Consider the following 17,335-nt stretch of genomic DNA (forward strand, 5'->3'; position numbering starts at 1 on the left):
TTATAAATACTGTAGAATTTCATGGCAGTCTTGAAAGTCATGATTTCTGTGTCCCAGTTCCTTCCATTAGGAGGAGATGGCAGTTTAGCTGATCACATTTTCTTTATGGCCCAGAGCTGGATAAGCATATAGCTAATTCAGTAACAGCAGGACTCAAGCAACATGAACTGGTGAAATTCAGTGCCTCAGAGTTAATTGTCTTGCTTCCAGTAAAAACCTATACCAGTAACTTTTTTTTTTTTTTTTTTTTGTCAGGGTCTGTATGGTACATGTTGTTTAAAAAAAGCTAAATGTTACAGACAGTATTTGTTGCTAAGGCATCAGATGCTAGTCCATATCTGGTCATGTGTATCTCTGAAGGGCTTATTATTTTCTTCTGTCTGGCAGACTGATGTCTTGGTGTTGAGCTGCGATCTGATCACAGATGTTGATTTATATAAAGTTGTGGATCTCTTTCGGACCCATGATGCTACTCTCTCCATGTTGATGAAGAAAACTCATGAACCCACAGAAGGGGTACCAGGACAGAAAGGGAAAAAAAAGCCAGGTATGTAGATAGGAATATATATATAAATAATAGAGAAACCATTAATATGTATAATATGTATGATTATCCATCAGAGAGTAAAGAAATAAAAAGGTACAGATACCCTATTTTTTCCTCAGATTCCTTAGTGGGGTTGTGACTTGCTTTTTTCCAGTTCAGAATTAAGTATTAGAGTCGTGTAATCTTGCAGGCTCTGGTCCAAATCTCACAAGAGTTCAGGGAAAGGCTCCAGGTTACTTCAGTGGGTTTTGGATCAGACCCTAGATTTTTGTTACATATGAATATTAAAACCRTTAGGTTTTTCAAGAACACTCAGCATCAGCCAGATTGTAACTGGGAATTTTACCACTGAGTGTAGGGAGCAGAGTTAGATGGGTAACAAATACTTCTGGAAATTCTTCCCTCTCATGGTATGTACTGAACTACTCTTCTCTCTGAGATCTCTTCTGAGATCACATCCAGAAGCCTTTTACTAGGCAAAACTCCCGCTGATTTCAAGGACTTGGTTAGATGCTTATCTGGTCCCTCTTACCATAATATCTGARTTAGTGCCTTGTAATCTTTAATGGGTCTATTTTCACAACACTGCTGTAAGGCAGGGCAGGGCTATTATCCCTGTTTTACCTATATGCTAAAAGTACTGAACACCATACAGTTGTTCCCATACCTTACCTCTCATTTTCTTTTAATGATACGTGTTAAATTGCTGAGGCTTGATTATTGCTGGTTTAGTGTGTCCTGGTCCATGATTAAAGCTCACAGGCATTACAGTAATGCAAATAAGAAAGCATGGCTTCAAACTGTTTGAGAGAGGAGGGAAATGCAAGCCAACAGTTGCACTACGTGTGTGTCTGAAAGTGGAGGAAATGTCCTTTTTTTTTTTTAAGAAAGGTGCTTAAACTCTTTACATGAAAAGATTTTCTGGAGCAAAATGTAAGGATAATAGAGCTGAAAACATTTAGGCATTTGACTCCCTAACAGCTCTAAACTCCCCTGTTTTTAAAAAGGCAATCTAAATCATAATTGCATGTAAAACATTGTCAAGAGCATTCTTGTAGCTGCACAGTTGAGCTTTCAGGAGTTAGGAAGGGCCTGGAATCAATGGATCTATGATTAAACATCATAGAGTTGTCCAGTAAGTGAGCTCTGTTCAGCACACAGGGCAAGGCAGGGGAGGTCTGTGAGGAAAAACAAGATCATCTGAAGACTCTTACCAAATGTAAACACATCAGGTTGCACATGCATTCTCAATTTACTTGTTTCCTAAAGTTTGTGTGCATGACTTTGTAGCATTACTCTTCTTACATTACTTGCATAATAGTCTGTGTATGATTTCCCAGATCTGTAAAAGACCAAACTTAAAAACATTGAGAGTCCATCATGTGGAAGCATTTTGACACCACAGTGTTTATCTGTGGGACTGGTTGCTAAAGATCTCCCACTCAGAGCTACTCAACTTGAGCTGCCATGAATAGCACTAGGAAGTTGCTGATTTCTCTATGAACTGTCTCAGATGAGACAAGTACCCTGCCCAGTCATTTTCACAGTCATTTGCTAGCAATAGAGGAGTGGTGAGACTAAGGACTTTCAGGTTCTGAAATTCCAAGCTGTGGAAGGGGACAGTATGCTTTAGGGTGCACAGACCCTCCTGCCTTTCATCCCTACTTGACTGAATGTGCCCTATTGCTGCTAACATTGCCCAGTCCCACCCTGTCTCTTTTCCCACACTGGCGTCCTGCCGCTGCTAGCCTCCATTTCTCATCCTAGTCTTGGTCTCTTTGCTTAGTCTTCCCTTTCAAGGATCCTTGCTAGAAGTCCGGCTTCTCTTTCACATATGCCATTCTTATCTTCTTTCACTACCAGTCCAATCTCCTATTCCACTTCAGACTTCTCATTTCATCTTGCTGCTTTTTTCTGTCCRTTGGCCTCTTTTTTTTCCTCCCTTCAGATTCCTGTCTCCTTGGTCCAGTGTCCTTCCACAGCCTGTTCCAAGTTTGCCTAGTTTTCAGAGATTGTTTTTCCTCCCCATTCTAGCCCCAGTCTTGCTAGAGTCCTTGTTTTTATGCTTTTTTTTCCCTCTTTGTCCTTGTCAGCTTTGGTTTCTATGTTTTTTTTTCCTCTGTGTTAATAATGTTATAGAAACACAGCAGATTGAGCCCTTTTCCCTGGAGCAGTCATCACAGTGTGGCTGTGGAGCTTCRTGCCTTGGGTGCTCTGTATGTACCACCTGATGGTGCAGAAGATCTTAGATGGGACCTGCTATATGATCAGTTTGGGGGGTTGAGTGGTTGAAAAAAACTTTCCGTAGGTGTAAAACCTGTAAAAATTTTTGCAGCTAAAATAGAAGCCTTGCAAAAGTATGCAAAACTGCAGTTTTCCAAAGGTTTGTAACAGAACGAGATGGTAAAAGGCGCATTCTTGATACGCAGATCAGCAGTCCTTACTAAATGTCATGTTCCTTCTCCAAATAATTGGCTTACCAGAACCTTTCAAAGGAAGGGCCCATTTAAGCTTAGGCTAAACACTGCCTTAGAAGCAGCTGAACTGTTTTCTCTGAAATTTTCCAAGTTTTCCTCTTAAGGCAGTCAGCTGATATTGAAAACTTCATCCTAAACAATTAAAAATTGACAAGGTTTATAAACAACTGAAGACAAGATACTAGCACAGAAAGCACTGGGCAGCCTTTCATAGTTGGTGGCACTATTAACTCTTTCTCTAATAAATGGCATATCCTTGGTTCTGTGTACTTGCACTGTACTGTTCAAGTTTAGATATTAGGAAATGGATCGTCAGTCCTGATAAGCCACTAGATGTATTTGCAGCTTTATTTATTGTTAGACTGTTGCTACAAATGCATTATTTTTTGAGTCAGAGAAGAGCAAGACCTTTATCTCCCGTACCAATTCATTGCTTTTAGGACATTAGTGAACACTCAAGACCTGTGATGGAGGGAACAGTTTTTTAATTWTCATGAGCTGAAACCTTAATCAGCTATAAATTGATACTGATGATTGTCTTAAATGCTTGGCCTAATTCAGTTGCTGGTTACAGAGTGAAGTTCACTGGCTTCTATACTTAGGGAGGGTCTCATTGATTATAATCACCCCACTGGCTTTTAAAATTGATTAATTAGAGGCATGGCAATCAAAAAAAAAAAGTGCTAATGAATGTTACTAATCCAAATAAACAGTGTGTGTCAGAAGTTCAGGGACCCAGAACGGAGTCCCGCGCTTAAAGGTGACTTGCAAGGGACTGGGTGGGGGGAAAAGTGCCTGAACCTTTCTGTGTATAAAGAAAGGCAGAAAAGATGGGGATGGTGACTCTTCCCTGCTTGTTTTTCTTGTCGTGAGAGCAGCAGGCATGTCATCGCTGGTATTCCCTCTGTTTGCCAGAAGACCTCTCTGGTGGTCTTGCAGGCTGCGTCGTGTGAATTCTCTCCCCTTAATGGAAAGGGTGGGGATACTGAATCTTTAACAAAGGTGTCCTTTTCCCGAATGTCAATTAATTATGTTTGATTAAAAAGCGTTTTAGATGATCTGACTGAAAATTGTTTCTTCTCCCCACTGAATTGCTCAACTTCCATTCTCCTGTGATGTCATAATTTCTGTAGGTCATTAAAGCCCTCAAAATTGATGGGATCTAATTTCTAGGGTACTTAAAAATTGCAATAACTGTTTCAGATCCTTATTTATCTATCATGAGGAGGCAAAACACATCCTGGATTCCATTTTTATATTTTAAATCATTTTTTAGTTAATGTCACTGCAGATTTAACACTTTTCTTATTCATTTGTCACAGGGTTTTAGTAAGCTAGCTACGTATTCATTCTTCCATTTTATCTTTCCTCACTGCATAGTGCCAGTGTAATTTGAACAGCCCTCTTGTGTCTCTGGGTAATTGATTTTTAGTAATAAATTTTGTCTTTTTTAAATGACAAAAGTAATGCTGTTTATTGCCAGTGTACAGTGAAAAACTTACTTTGACCTGGCATTCACCACATGTAAAATACAGCTCTCTAACATGGTTTTGCTGTCTGTTTCTTATCCATCCACACAAGCAAGGGGAACTTGTTTGGCAGTAGTTATGTAGCCAATATGTAGTTCTGCTTTCAGCAAGTTTTCTGTTTTCTTTTTTGGTGTGTAGACAAGACCTTTCCTATAGCAGTGTAGTATGTTGCAAATAGAGATACTGTAGGCACATTTAGTAGATAGGCAGCGGCAACCTGAACTTTCTTTGAGAGAGGTGCGGGTACCCTGACTGAGAAACACTGGCATTGCTCTGCCAGGAGACCCTGGTTAGGTGGCAGTGGTGATAGTTGTTTAGCCCCTAGTCTCAAATTTCATCGTGCTCCTTAGAATGAGGTTTATCGCTGCTTTCAAGACTTAATTCTGATTTTTACAGTGTGTGAGCTAATTGTACTTCATTTGTCATATTGTTGCATGTTCAGGCCTATTTTTGTACTCCTCTGCTGTATAATTAATTTCCAAGAAGGAGTGGGGAGATTTCTGAAGAGGGTATGCTTGATCACTTGGATCAAAGGCTGCCAGGAGGAGAGCTTTCAACAGCTGCATAGGTTTGACTGTATTTTGATAGTGGTTGTTTCTGTGGTAACTCTGACGGAACAAATATGAAGAAAATAAGGGATGGGGCTGAATTGGGGGAGATGGGCTTAAAATGCAGTTTAGCTGAGAAAAGATCTTAAAGAATTAACTGCTTATAGAGGATGCTGTTATGTGGTTAAAGGCTTAGGACTTAGGAGATTGAATATTTGCCAGTTTGGCCCCAAATAATAGGGTCACTGTTTATGCACTGTCACTGATTGCAGCAAATAGAAATTGCCACAGTAATATATGTGACTATTAAGTATTCTCTTCGTTGGCAGTTTTACAAATAGGTATTTAAAACAAGTTAACCCACCCAGAAACATCAAAGTGGTAGGAGTTTTAGAATCTGTGCTGTTTATATGTATTTGTGTGTGTGGTTTAGGTTTTCTATTGCTCTCAGTGTTCACCTGAAATAGGAGATCAGTTGTGAAGTAGTTATGTCTTGCCTGAAATCATAATACTCTCCACACCACCTAATTCTAATGTAAGAAATGGAGTGATTTAGGATGAGGAAGAAACAGCTGGATTTTGAAGAATTTTGATTGCCATGGGTTTTGTCATTATGTGAATTCGGRTAGTAGTTAAAAAAGAGAGAGAAGGGAAGCACAATTTAGCATAGCTCAAGATAGTGTTGCATGTCAGGACCTGTAGCTGACATCTTCRTAGCAAGGATGCAAAAAGCTGCATGGACGTTGTTTTGGATGTCATGATCAGCTACCTGATTTGAATGTCATATCAGCTACCCTGATTGAAAAGCAGTAAATGAATATTGTGGAGAATTAGTACAAATTTGTTATTTGCTGGGTCAGTCTGAAACCTAGTATTTCATGTTTCAGGGGTGGTTGGTGGTCCCATTTGTCTTTTCAGYCTGCATTAAGGCAGGATTATATAATGATTGTGTTTGATTTTCTACTTCAGTGGAGCAGCGCGACTTTATTGGAGTGGATGACACAGGAAAAAGATTGCTCTTCATGGCTAATGAAGCTGACTTGGATGAAGAACTTGTCATTAAAAGATCCATCCTTCAGAAGTAAGCTTATGAGTCCTTGTAATAGAAACTGAACTTGRCATGGGTGGAATAGGAATGATGGATAAAGACAAAGTGGGATGAGGAGGGAAGAGGTAAAGAAGCTTTTGCAGTATTCAGTGAGCAACATTTTATTATTCATTATATCATTACAAGCAGCTGATAGGCCTGTCTGATACTTTTATTGTGAAAAATTCCAGGGAGAGCAATGGAATGGGTGAAAGGTGACTCTTCTTGAATTGAAGCCTGTATGGTTATAGTTCAGATACAGTTTAGACAGAGAATCAGAAATAGTAGACCAATGTCCCTAAGTGAAATGCTAATCTCACAGGCTCAGTCCCACGTGATCTGTGGGACTTGAGGAAGATGCTCAAGATTTCATAACACTCTTGTGCATATAAGGCACAAAACCTCAGCTGTGTTTCCAGGCCCAAAAAGATTCATTAGAAAACCCATTTTATATCCATGGTTAAACTGCACTGAAGACTTAGATTAKTTTAATAAGTTTGCCTGACTGGCTGAGCTTCCTGCACAGTGCAATTCATATCCATTAGTAGAAGAAAGAAGAATTGTTGCTCTGTATGCTCTTCTGTACAGTAATTTTACTTTTCTAAGACCCATACATTGTCTAACATCTTCTGTGGAAAGATCCGCTGGCTCTTTCAGAGCCCAGCCTTTGTAGTCTGTCCCACACTGACAGTCAGGCTTCATCTCTGTGAGATTAGACATGTAGGGCAGCCATCTGAGAGCTAGGAAATTCATCCATGTGCACCTTGTAAATCAAGGATGTGTACATCCAGGTCCTACTCCTAGGTAATCTCTTCTGTGCAAATCCCGCTGATGTATGCTGTAGGCCATGTGAAATGTTTGGGCTTTAACAATCCACTGCTAGGTGTTATCTTCTCTTGAACATCCCGCTACCAGATGCAAGGTAGGTGCTATATGCCTATGGAAAGATGACTCTTCTGCCTGGGTTTAAGATTTACCCTTGGAGAAAGGTGGCCAAGAGTGGTCCATGTTAACTACTGTGATGGAAAGACCCTGTCCCATMGTGTTCCCACAGCCTCTCTCCTCGGTTTTTCTTGGGTGTGGCAGGGAGCAAGCTGCAGGCATGCCTTCTGGGCGAGCACAGCAGCTGATCTGCACAGTATAGTAAATTCAGTACTGTTGCATTCTGTGTTTTTGACCAATTRAAGAATAATAGATCTATTTTGGACTAGGGAGGAATATTGTATCTACTGTTAGTGGTAAGCTTGTCTTTATGGTTTTCTCATAGCACAAGCAGGTGGCTGTAATATAACAACTTAGAAATTGCTGTAACACATGTGATCTTAGTTGACCTCTGATTTTACAGGTTCATCTAAACAGAGGATTCTCATTCCTGTTACCCTATAGCTAAATTAATCAGACTTTATCCTGCAGGCCAAACTCTGCCTTCAGGAACACCTGTTCAGTCACATTGCTTCAGCAGATCTTCTTGAGTGTAACTGTTTGGGATTTGGTAAACGTAATGTTGGTGATTTACAGATGGGATAAAATCCGTATGTCTCCCTGTCTTAGCTTTGATAGTTTTGCCTGAGTAAATGTAATGTAAAGTGTTAACCAGCTTCCAAGTAAAGCCCACAGATGATAGTCTAGAAGCACAGAGAGGGAAGATCTGCTAAGTGTGTACAAGTCACCAAGAACTTGATTTTATTTTATGTATTTTATTGAGGTTCCAAGGACCTCAAGCAGCCTGGCACTTTGAAGTATCAGGCTGAAGCATTGGGTCATTATCCACTTGGGTGATCCTCTAACACTGCTGTCCTCTGAAACCGCCTGCTGTGGATGCTAGTGTGCTCTCTCTGTTTTGCAGCTGCCATCTTGGAGAAATTCTGAGGGAAGCAACATAGTGTATGGAAATCATGAAATATTTTCAAGTGAGGCAGTTCCATGGTAGCAACAACTGTGGGAGCTCTAGGAAGACAAAATGTTGGCAGCTAATGATGTTTTAACCACTGTGTTGTCTAGACCTGCTCAAGCCCTGACTTTCTCATGTGAGAAACAAAAGCAACGCTTAAAACCATCTTTGAAGTCTTTTTTTATACATCATAGTAAAGCAAGAAAAAAAGAGCAAGCCCAATCTTGCTTTTCATATGGATCACTTGAAGTGACTGACTTTCAGCTACCATGTTGGCYGTTTCTTGATCTCTGGACTTTGTTTTGATGAAATAACAGACTTTGTGGCACGATGGGAGAATTTCCAGTATGCTCATTTGTTCCTTTGTAAAATACAATAGGCATCCTGAGGGTGTTGCTCTTGTTTGTTTTGTTTTTAATGATCCCTTTGAAGGGTTGTGGTGGTCTTGTTACATGAACTCTAGAACTCTTTCAGTGTTTGGTTTGTTCTGTGGATCCTTTTGATTTTTTTTCTTTTTTCCCTCCCTTTTAAGGAGGGGGATGGAAGGAGGGACAGGGAGGGAGTGGTGGAAGGAATGGGAAAAGGAAAGATTAACTTCTCTTTAAAGTGTAGACTCTTGTTACTGGTAAAAATCTAGATCCCATACAAAAACTGTTCAAAGGTCCTTTGGCTTCCCCTTCTCACAGGAGGGAAGTTCTGTTGACAAAACATCCAAAGCTGTAGAACGCTAATTTAAATCCTTGAAGAAAAACCTTTTTCTTGACCTTTGCCTTCTTCCTATCATTGGATTTCATGCTCTTCACTTTCCGGCCATAAAAGAGCAGCTGGTGGGGAGGGACAGGGAAAAATGCACATTCTCCTGAGTACCTGTTGAGTATTAAATATTTGTTTGCTCTTGACTCAGGCATTTTGTAATAACTAAAGTGTTACAGAATGAACATTTTAATGAGATTTATAAATTCCTGGTGTTAGCTATTTTTCTCTGTTGTTCTGTTCCTGAGTATGGTTAGGTCTTCTTTTAAGGTTTTCTTGTTTTGTTTTGTTTTGTGAGCTGTGGATAGTTATTTTGGTTTTGAGAATACCTGTCCTCCTTGTTACACCACAAGAAGGATTCTGGATTTTGCCTCTTTGATTGCCAGGGCAAATCCACCAAAGCTTTCTGTTCGGCTGTTAGAACTGCCCATTTTTTCTGTGCAGTTAAGCGCTCTCAAGACAAGTCCCACAGGTAGCATCCTCCCTCTAATAAACAAGCGTAAAACAGTGTCAAATATATCCATTCAGGCACATTTCAGTGTGTCTAACACTGCAGCAGGATGGGCTGGGAGGAAAATTTATTGGTAGTGCCTAGAGAGACTGATACCATGGGGGAAAGCATTTTCAAGGAAATGGTTCCCTGTTTGGGTAATGAGAGCTTATAAAAAGCCATGAACAGCCTGTGCGTGTCATTCACTCTGGCAAATAGCTGCAAGATGAGATACTAGAACGAAAGAAATACAGTTTGGGGAAGTTTCAGAGCCAACTCGGGGGCCCTTTGAAGAGAAAGAACAGAAAGTTATGTGCTCATCCCTGGAGCCTGGTTTTGCTGGTGACATCTCCCTGACTTAGGGTTTGGCAGAATGAAAGACTGAGGAAATAATGAGAATTCCATAGCTGCCTTTTTTGTTTTCGGAGAGAGAAGGGGCAAAGGTATTTGTTTTCAAAGCGTGATTACAATGGACGGGGAGTTTTTTGCTCCACCTCTGATATTTATGGTCATGCAAAGTGAGACAGTAAAAGACACCTGTTGGAGCAGGTCTAAATTTGGAGCGTTTCCTTTTAAGATCRTGTCGGCTGTTTAAGGGTGAGTTAAGTCTTCGTGGGTGTTCCATCTGCACAGATGCAGGTGCAGGTCTTCTCCTAGAGAATATGTTAATAAATCACCATGACAATCCCAGCTACTTATTACCTCATACATTTCAAACAGAAAGGAATACCTCATCTGTAAATATATATAGTACTAATATGAGTAACCTTGAAGTAACAATACAGATCTGTTTTTAAGATATTTTAAGGAAAAGAGGGAGGTAGAGCTGGGGAGGAATCTTTTTCTTCCCTTGCCCCTTGCATCATGAAAGTAAAAACGAATGGTGTAGTATCATTTTGAAAGTCAGTGTTGCCAAGTGGGCAGGTAATGGGAGTTCAGAAATAGCTTTGATACACTTGATTTCCTTTCTGTTGCCTTGAGATGTTGCCTTTTTTCTGCTGATAATTTGTTTTAAATAAGTGGATCATGTATAAATGCACTGTAACTTCTTTAGCATTTCTGTTGTCTGAAACTGCCCTCCTTGGGGAACTGGTGTCTCGGAAATACTTTGCCACTCCTATGGTGCTTCATTTGTTTTTGTTTCAAAATGTAGCTCCATGAGAAAGAATGGGAGCAACACAGATAGAGGCAGGTGCTCTGCTGTATAAAACATCCTAAACTAGATCCTGGGCAGATGTCCTCTTCCAGACCCAGCTGTGCTGGTGAAGGGGGTTACCACCTCCAGGCTGGCCATCCAGCCCCCAGCTGGACATATGAGTGAATACTTCATAAGCCACSTGTGTCAAAATGAGTTGGATTACTTTTAATAGATTAAACAGCAGGACTTCGATAGGGGTTCATTTTGTCCTGTGCATTAGGGAATGCTCCCACAAGCAGTACCACTGGCAGATCTGAAGGGAGGGATGTGATAACTCAACCCGGTAGGGGAACCCTGAGGAGCAGCTGGGGGACAGTCCAGGGAGCCATAACACCTTTGCTGGACTCAGCTGTCTACAGAGCGAATGTATGTATTTGCTTTGGTGTTGTTCCCACACTGGAAAAATTGGTAGTCTTCAGTATTAGCAAACTTCTGTCAGCAAGGTATCTTTGCATACAGTGATGTTTTCAGGAATACTGTGGAAAGGAGTTGAAAGTCTTGTTTTTTTTCTAAAATGCGACTTTTGGAGACTGATGTGTGAATCTTCTTGTCTTTACAATTATTTCAGATCTGCTCTTTTCATAAATAAAAATAAAATTTTCTGATTAGCATCCAGAAAATAAATTGGGTTCTTTTTGGCTCCTCCATCACAAAAATAGAAGTTGTTTGTATGGATTTAGGTAATAATCCTTTTGCAGATGCACAAGCCAGAACAGAATCTGATTCCCCTTCCCAGAACTGAATTGGTTTCACAGTACTAGTAGGAATTTAGAAAGTTGTAAAAAGTTATTTTAGCCAGTAAACTAAGCAGACCTGACTCTGAATCAAAACAGCGGAACTAGGTCTATGGAATAAGAGGGTGCGATTTTTACACACTAACTTTTCAGACTATAACCACACTTTAAAAACACTGGTGTAACTTTAATCATATTTCTTTACAAAAGAGGATCTTGCTGAACACTTCAGCAGCAGACTGTTGGCCTGTGAGTTGTTGTTCAAGCCACGAGTTGGGAATAGATGTTCTCAAGATGCCTTTGGAGATCTTGCTTGCCTGTTTAGCAGTTCTCACTTCACTAAGAGTAACTGCTATAACCTAAAATGAATTAATTTTCTCAGAAAGTATTCCTTTTTATTATGCATTTAAACTTTGCTCAACTTGTTATGCTTTTTCTGAAAATATATTGGGGATGACTATAGTCTTCACCTTCAGAGATGGCTTTTTTTTTTAGTAATGTATTGTTTTTAAAATAGATGCAGACAAATATAAAGAAAATATTTTAATTCATTACTTTTGTATTTTATGTTTATGCAACAAATATGAATATACTGTCAAAGCAGTTTTTGAGACATTGAGCTTTATATTTTAAAGAACATACTGCTATTGCCGATTTTAATACTGTTACATCCACTGGATTTTATTGTTTTGCTGTTGCTATATTTTTTTATTAATTCACGGAGGGTTGAAAGAATGTACAACATATCCAGGTCCTATTTATAAAGGCAAGGGCATGCCATGTCTTGATAGCTGAATAGGTAAGAAGTCATGAATCTTAAAATCTGGAATTTTTAGAATCTGGAAATATTAGCAAAAACACTTACTGAATTTAGCCACAGAAAGACTTATTGGCRATGGATTTAGTTTGACTACCAGCTTTTTGCCAGCATTACAGAAAGCAAAAGACTAAAAGCAGAAAGCATGGGGCTCAGCATTCGATTTATAATCRTCAGTAAACGCAGGTTGCGTGGACTGTCATTAGTCATTTGTCTGCCTCTGTTCTACTTTTCAAAGTTTTCAAAGGAGGAAGAGAGRACTGTGGTGTTTGGACACTGTGGAGTGCATGTGACTCGGTAAACGCAGTGCTCCATATGAGTCATCCCGCCGGACAATGCCGTGGCTGAGTCTCATTGTRCTCTGAACGAGGCTTGGGTCTCCAAACCATGTCAAATGCTCCGTTTGTTTTAAAAAGCTGTTTTAATATTTTAAAACAGTTGCCACTGTGTCTGTGATTTTTAGCAGTGCAATGAGTTTAGTTTATCTCACAAAGTGGGTGGGAACTGTATCCATCACTAGTTATTTGTGTGTCATATTTACCCTGATTGATCCAGATGTAACTTGTTTGAGCTAGAAGTTCCTCTGTATGGTCTGGTTGGGGGAGAGACCCGGAATGATCAAGATTTTGCTTTGAACATATGTTTTCAGCCATAGTATGTATTTGATGAGGTATAATGTAGCTGTTGAAATCTTGAGGTTTCAGCTTGTGTCCAGCGATCCCAGGATGACCGGTAAGCGATAAAGGGGCACAGACTCCTTATTGTGCAGGTGGGATGGTACAGAAAAAAAAAGTCAGAGGTCAGAGGAGTTATCCCTGCTTGTGTGAACGCTGTCAGGCTCTCCCCTTCCACATGTCAGACATGTGTTACTCATCAGCGGGATGTGGGACTCCATGACGCAGAGCAGACTGGAATGCAGAGTTAGTTAACACCCGCCGTTGGGGAATTTATCAGCCAATGTGGAATACAGGGGGGAGGAAACTGCCTGGTTTAAAGCAAAGTAAGGGTGAAATGAGGCATGTGACTGTTCCTCTTCGGTTAAAAAGTCTGATTCTGCTCGGGGCTGAGGGCCTGATTGCTTAGCCCAAGCAAAGCTTACTCTTGTGGTTCCCTTACCATGTTGTCTGTCTGTCTTTTTAGTATTATTCTCTAATGTCATGTTTAGCAGAAGCTTTTTCAGTGGGCTGGAGGGAAATACCTGTGGGATTTTTGCAAGGCACTGTTAATCTAGCTCAGGCTAAGAAACCTGGATTTTGAAGAGCCTTTCCTTCAGCCTGGTCTTTGAGATCCCGAATCACTAACTCACACAGATACATAAACGTGATAGCCTGTCTATTAAAATTAGCTACCCTTGGTATCAATTGAACTGTAGTTGCGTTATTTTTTAATGCTGATTTATTGCACTTACTTCTTGGCTACTGTGAACTCTAACCTGGATGATTTATTCTGGTGTTTAGYGCTGCTAAGAATAATTCAAAAACCCTAATGGAAAGAGTCAGAATATACAATTAGCTGGTTAAAGGCATATATGTGCACTCASGATCCRTRTTTCGCATTCTGCTTTATTCCCAGCAATATATATCTTTYGAAATGTTTCCRTTCATTCAGAATACAATGCTGAATTCCCTCTTGAATAGCCGTTGTGTGGTTCTCCCCAAACAGCATTGTGCTGGCAGTTTCTGGAATTACACAGGAAATGAAGAGCATAGCAAACTTTCCTTTCTCCTGCGAAGACATGCTCCCCGGGAGTTCTTCCAGTGGATCGAGTAAACAGCAGAGATCTCTTCCTAAGGGCAGCAGCATGTCCTCTACGGTTCTGCTTTGAGCAATCCTTATTTTCCCTGGCTTTAAATCCCTCTTTTCTTCTTCTTCAAATTGATTGTACCTTTTCTCCAGCTAATAAAGACTGGATACAGATTCCTTCTGCTAGTAGTAAAATTTCTTATCCAGCCGTCACAGAGATTTCTTATAGAACTSTCTCCTTCCCCAGCCACTGAATATGAAATACTCAGCTAGGAATTAAGAGGAAGTGATGATTAGACCTTCACATGCTAACTGGCAATGCAGAGTGTTACACCTTCCACAGTTACTTATTTTAAACATAACTTATATGTACCTGCATAGCTGCAGATTGGCCAGCAATAGCTGTTGTTATTTCTTTAGCTGGTCATCTTGAAATCCTTTAATCTTAAAGGAAAAAAAACAACCAAACAAAAAAGACTCCAAAAAAAAACAAAGAGGAGAGAAATATTCTTAATTTCAGATTAGTGGAAGCTCAGGAGTTTGAAAAATATGGGTCAGTCAATGCATACAGATTTAAGGGAATAACTTAAGGTGCTCAGAGAAAAAATGACTGATGGACTTTTAATTAAAACTCCAAGGGTTGGAAACAAAGCAGTAAGAAAGCAAGTGAAATTCAAGTTAAAGCTGAACTTCTAGTTTTTCTGCATATAAATCCTCTGAGCAGCTGGTGATATTTGCAAGAGCACAAGAGACTGTCTTTCAGTATTCCCTTTGATTTTTTTTTCTTTGTTTTATTATTCTCAAGCTGTAGCATTAAATATCATTTCAGAGGCCATATACGTCCCTAACTTCTCTCTGTCTTGTCTCTACAGTGCAGGTGTTCATGCATATATATATATATCTGCACATATATATGTTCACTTTTAATGCACTGATACAGCATTTATAGAGCTCTTTCTAGATTATTATTATTTATTATTTTGCTTCCTAACCCCCCCCTCCCCATGAGCTACAGCATTGCTGAAAGTCTCTGAAATTCTCACTTTTGTGACTTTGAATCTTAGCCAGGTAGAACAGTAATAACAGAATCATGGCCAGCGGTGCCATAAATTTCAGCTGAAGTATAGGGGAAGAAAGCTGATTTCTGTTTGTACTATTGTTAGAGATATTTATGCAGGGCAGGTCTTTCAGCAAGCGTGATTATTTTCAGAGAGGCCCTCTCTCCATTCTCGCCTTGGAATGGGCTGGGGATGTGTGTGGGGAACAGCACCTGAGGAACAGCAGACATACAGAAGGAATAAAATCCCTTGACAATGAGACTTCTCTTTATGGCCATTTTTCACTTCTAAGGCCACTTGAAAAATATTGTTCTTCAGGTAGATCTTTTTCCTAGATCCCTGGGTTAGCATTTGGGTGCTTGCCATTTTCCCAGACCAAGAAGCTACTGGAGATTTAAGCTTTTCAAGTAGGAAAGTATGCAAGCACATATTTTGCAGCACCAGACGCTATTGAAAGAATAATGGACCCTTCCCACATTCAACTCCATTCTTCTTACACTCGCTCCCAGACCTCTGGAGCCACTGCGCTAGCAAATGATTACATTCTGTTTCTCTTCCGTAACTCTTCCTAAACAAAATCTTAATTGGGACATTGATTTATACAATTTAGATTCCTTTGTTAGTGAGTTAAAGGTAGCCGCTGGTTATTGAGGGGATGGATCACTGAGCCAAATTACTGCTTGCTGGTATGTTTTTCTGTATCTTACCACTTGAGAAAATAGTATATATTTAAGATCTGAGGAGCATGTCTCTTGCATGTGTTTGTTTTAGATGCAAGTCATGATAGTGTAGCTCTACAATGCAGGATTCTGTGTTGTTTTTTTTTCCAATTTGCCTTATTATATGAAGACAGAGACTTGAAAAATTTAGACTTTGACATGTTTTTGCTATGCCCTTAATATTTGCTATCTTAATAGGACAGATTATGACACTAGGGAAATGATATAGATTACAAGGTTTTATATGTGGCAGGGATAACCTCATGCCTGGGATAAATGACTTTTCATGTCCTGGACATCTGTTGACTTGAAGTATTTGCAGAAAGGTTATCTGACCTTATTTCCTAATAATTTATAATTTTCTTTGGGGGTGCGGGAAAGAGAGATGTTAATCTGTTTGATTGTTATAGAGAACCATTAAAGTAAGCAACCTTCTGTTTACAGAGGAAGAGTTCTCTTGTTCTATAGGTGATCTGGTGCTGGAAAGAATGTAAATTAAGATGTGAATTGATATACTGTCATCTGCTTGCATTAAGAAGATAGTCTTGTAATTAAAGTATGAAAAAAGAGATCCTGCTTCTCTACCTGGCTTCGTGGCCCCTAATTTTTGTCTCTTACTTTCTTCATTTTTAAATTAACATAATATTACTTTCCTGTCTCAAAGAGCATAAATCATGAATGTTTATATCAGCACTGTAAATRTAAAATGCTGCTCTGAGTACAGGGTATTAACTGTTTGCTTTCCTACGYTGAGAATCAGAATAGTACTTCTACAGAAAGCAGCTGCCGTAACGTTGCATACAGCATGAGTTACAAACCATCTTTAAATCTAGATATTTGCTTTCAGCACTTGAATTTCTGCATCTGTCAGACCCCAATAGTATTTAAATGTATTGCTGTGTAGTTTATTGTATATTATATTGTTACACACTGCTGTTCTTATAATCACTCTACTGTCTGTAATTTCCTTTCAATTTAGTCATTTATTCTCCAGTCCTTCGTACAAAAGGACTGGACATATGGTGAAAAATAAAATGTTTTGTTTTGCATTAACAAGCCCCTACTCCTGGGTATACAATCCAGATTGCAGATAGGTGGTTCCTTGCGTACACCTGAACTGTTTTTGCAAACAGTGGCTTGAGCTGGCCCAGCTTGTAGCGCCGCACCTGAGCTAGCATGCGGGTGGCTGTACTGCTGCCGGGGCCAGGCTGGCCATGCCAGGGCAGCGACATAGTTGCGCACGTAGTGTGGCCTCTGAGCTAACGAGTCCTCCTGGGGCTCACAGCRTGCCACCAAGGTCCCGGGGGGACTCAGTAGGAGCCAGCTTTGGTGCAGAAACAGTAGTAGTATTGTGTAGGTTTTCTGAGGTCTCCATTACTCGGGATCAAGGAGAAAAGGTGATATTTCTTAATCCTAGTGTTTGTTTTGCTGCTGTGCACTTCCAGCACAGTCATCTGAAGGCAATTCTTGAACTCTTAAAATGGCATTTTTGTTACCCATATGWACAGCTTTGGTCAGCCCTTCCAGGTTCTACCAAAATGCGAATGTCAAATAAGAGTTAAAATCCTTTATAATTCTTACTTCAAATAGTTTACTTTTTATAGTAGAAAACTAATTCCCTTTAGAAAGTGATCACTCCCAAGAGTACTTGTTTTCATTTCTCCTAAGACATTTTAAAAGCATGCCAACAATTTCTGCATTAAAGCATCTTTTGAGATGATTTGGGCTGCCAAGTGAGCTTCTT

General features: G+C 39.8%; 1 protein-coding gene across 2 annotated transcripts in view; it reads left to right on the plus strand.

Annotated features, from left to right (window-relative positions):
- Positions 1–17,335, plus strand: part of EIF2B3 (eukaryotic translation initiation factor 2B subunit gamma) — a 103,148-nt gene that overhangs the window by 20,792 nt on the left and 65,021 nt on the right. For both annotated transcript variants that reach the window (XM_026086683.1, XM_026086684.1), the window contains 2 exons: positions 388–547; positions 6,071–6,182. In XM_026086683.1, coding sequence (XP_025942468.1) covers positions 388–547; positions 6,071–6,182 — 272 coding nt within the window. The remainder of the gene's footprint in view (positions 1–387; positions 548–6,070; positions 6,183–17,335) is intronic.

Source organism: Apteryx rowi, unplaced genomic scaffold, assembly GCF_003343035.1.
Source record: "Apteryx rowi isolate R43461 unplaced genomic scaffold, aptRow1 scaffold_7, whole genome shotgun sequence".
Taxonomy (NCBI): domain Eukaryota; kingdom Metazoa; phylum Chordata; class Aves; order Apterygiformes; family Apterygidae; genus Apteryx; species Apteryx rowi.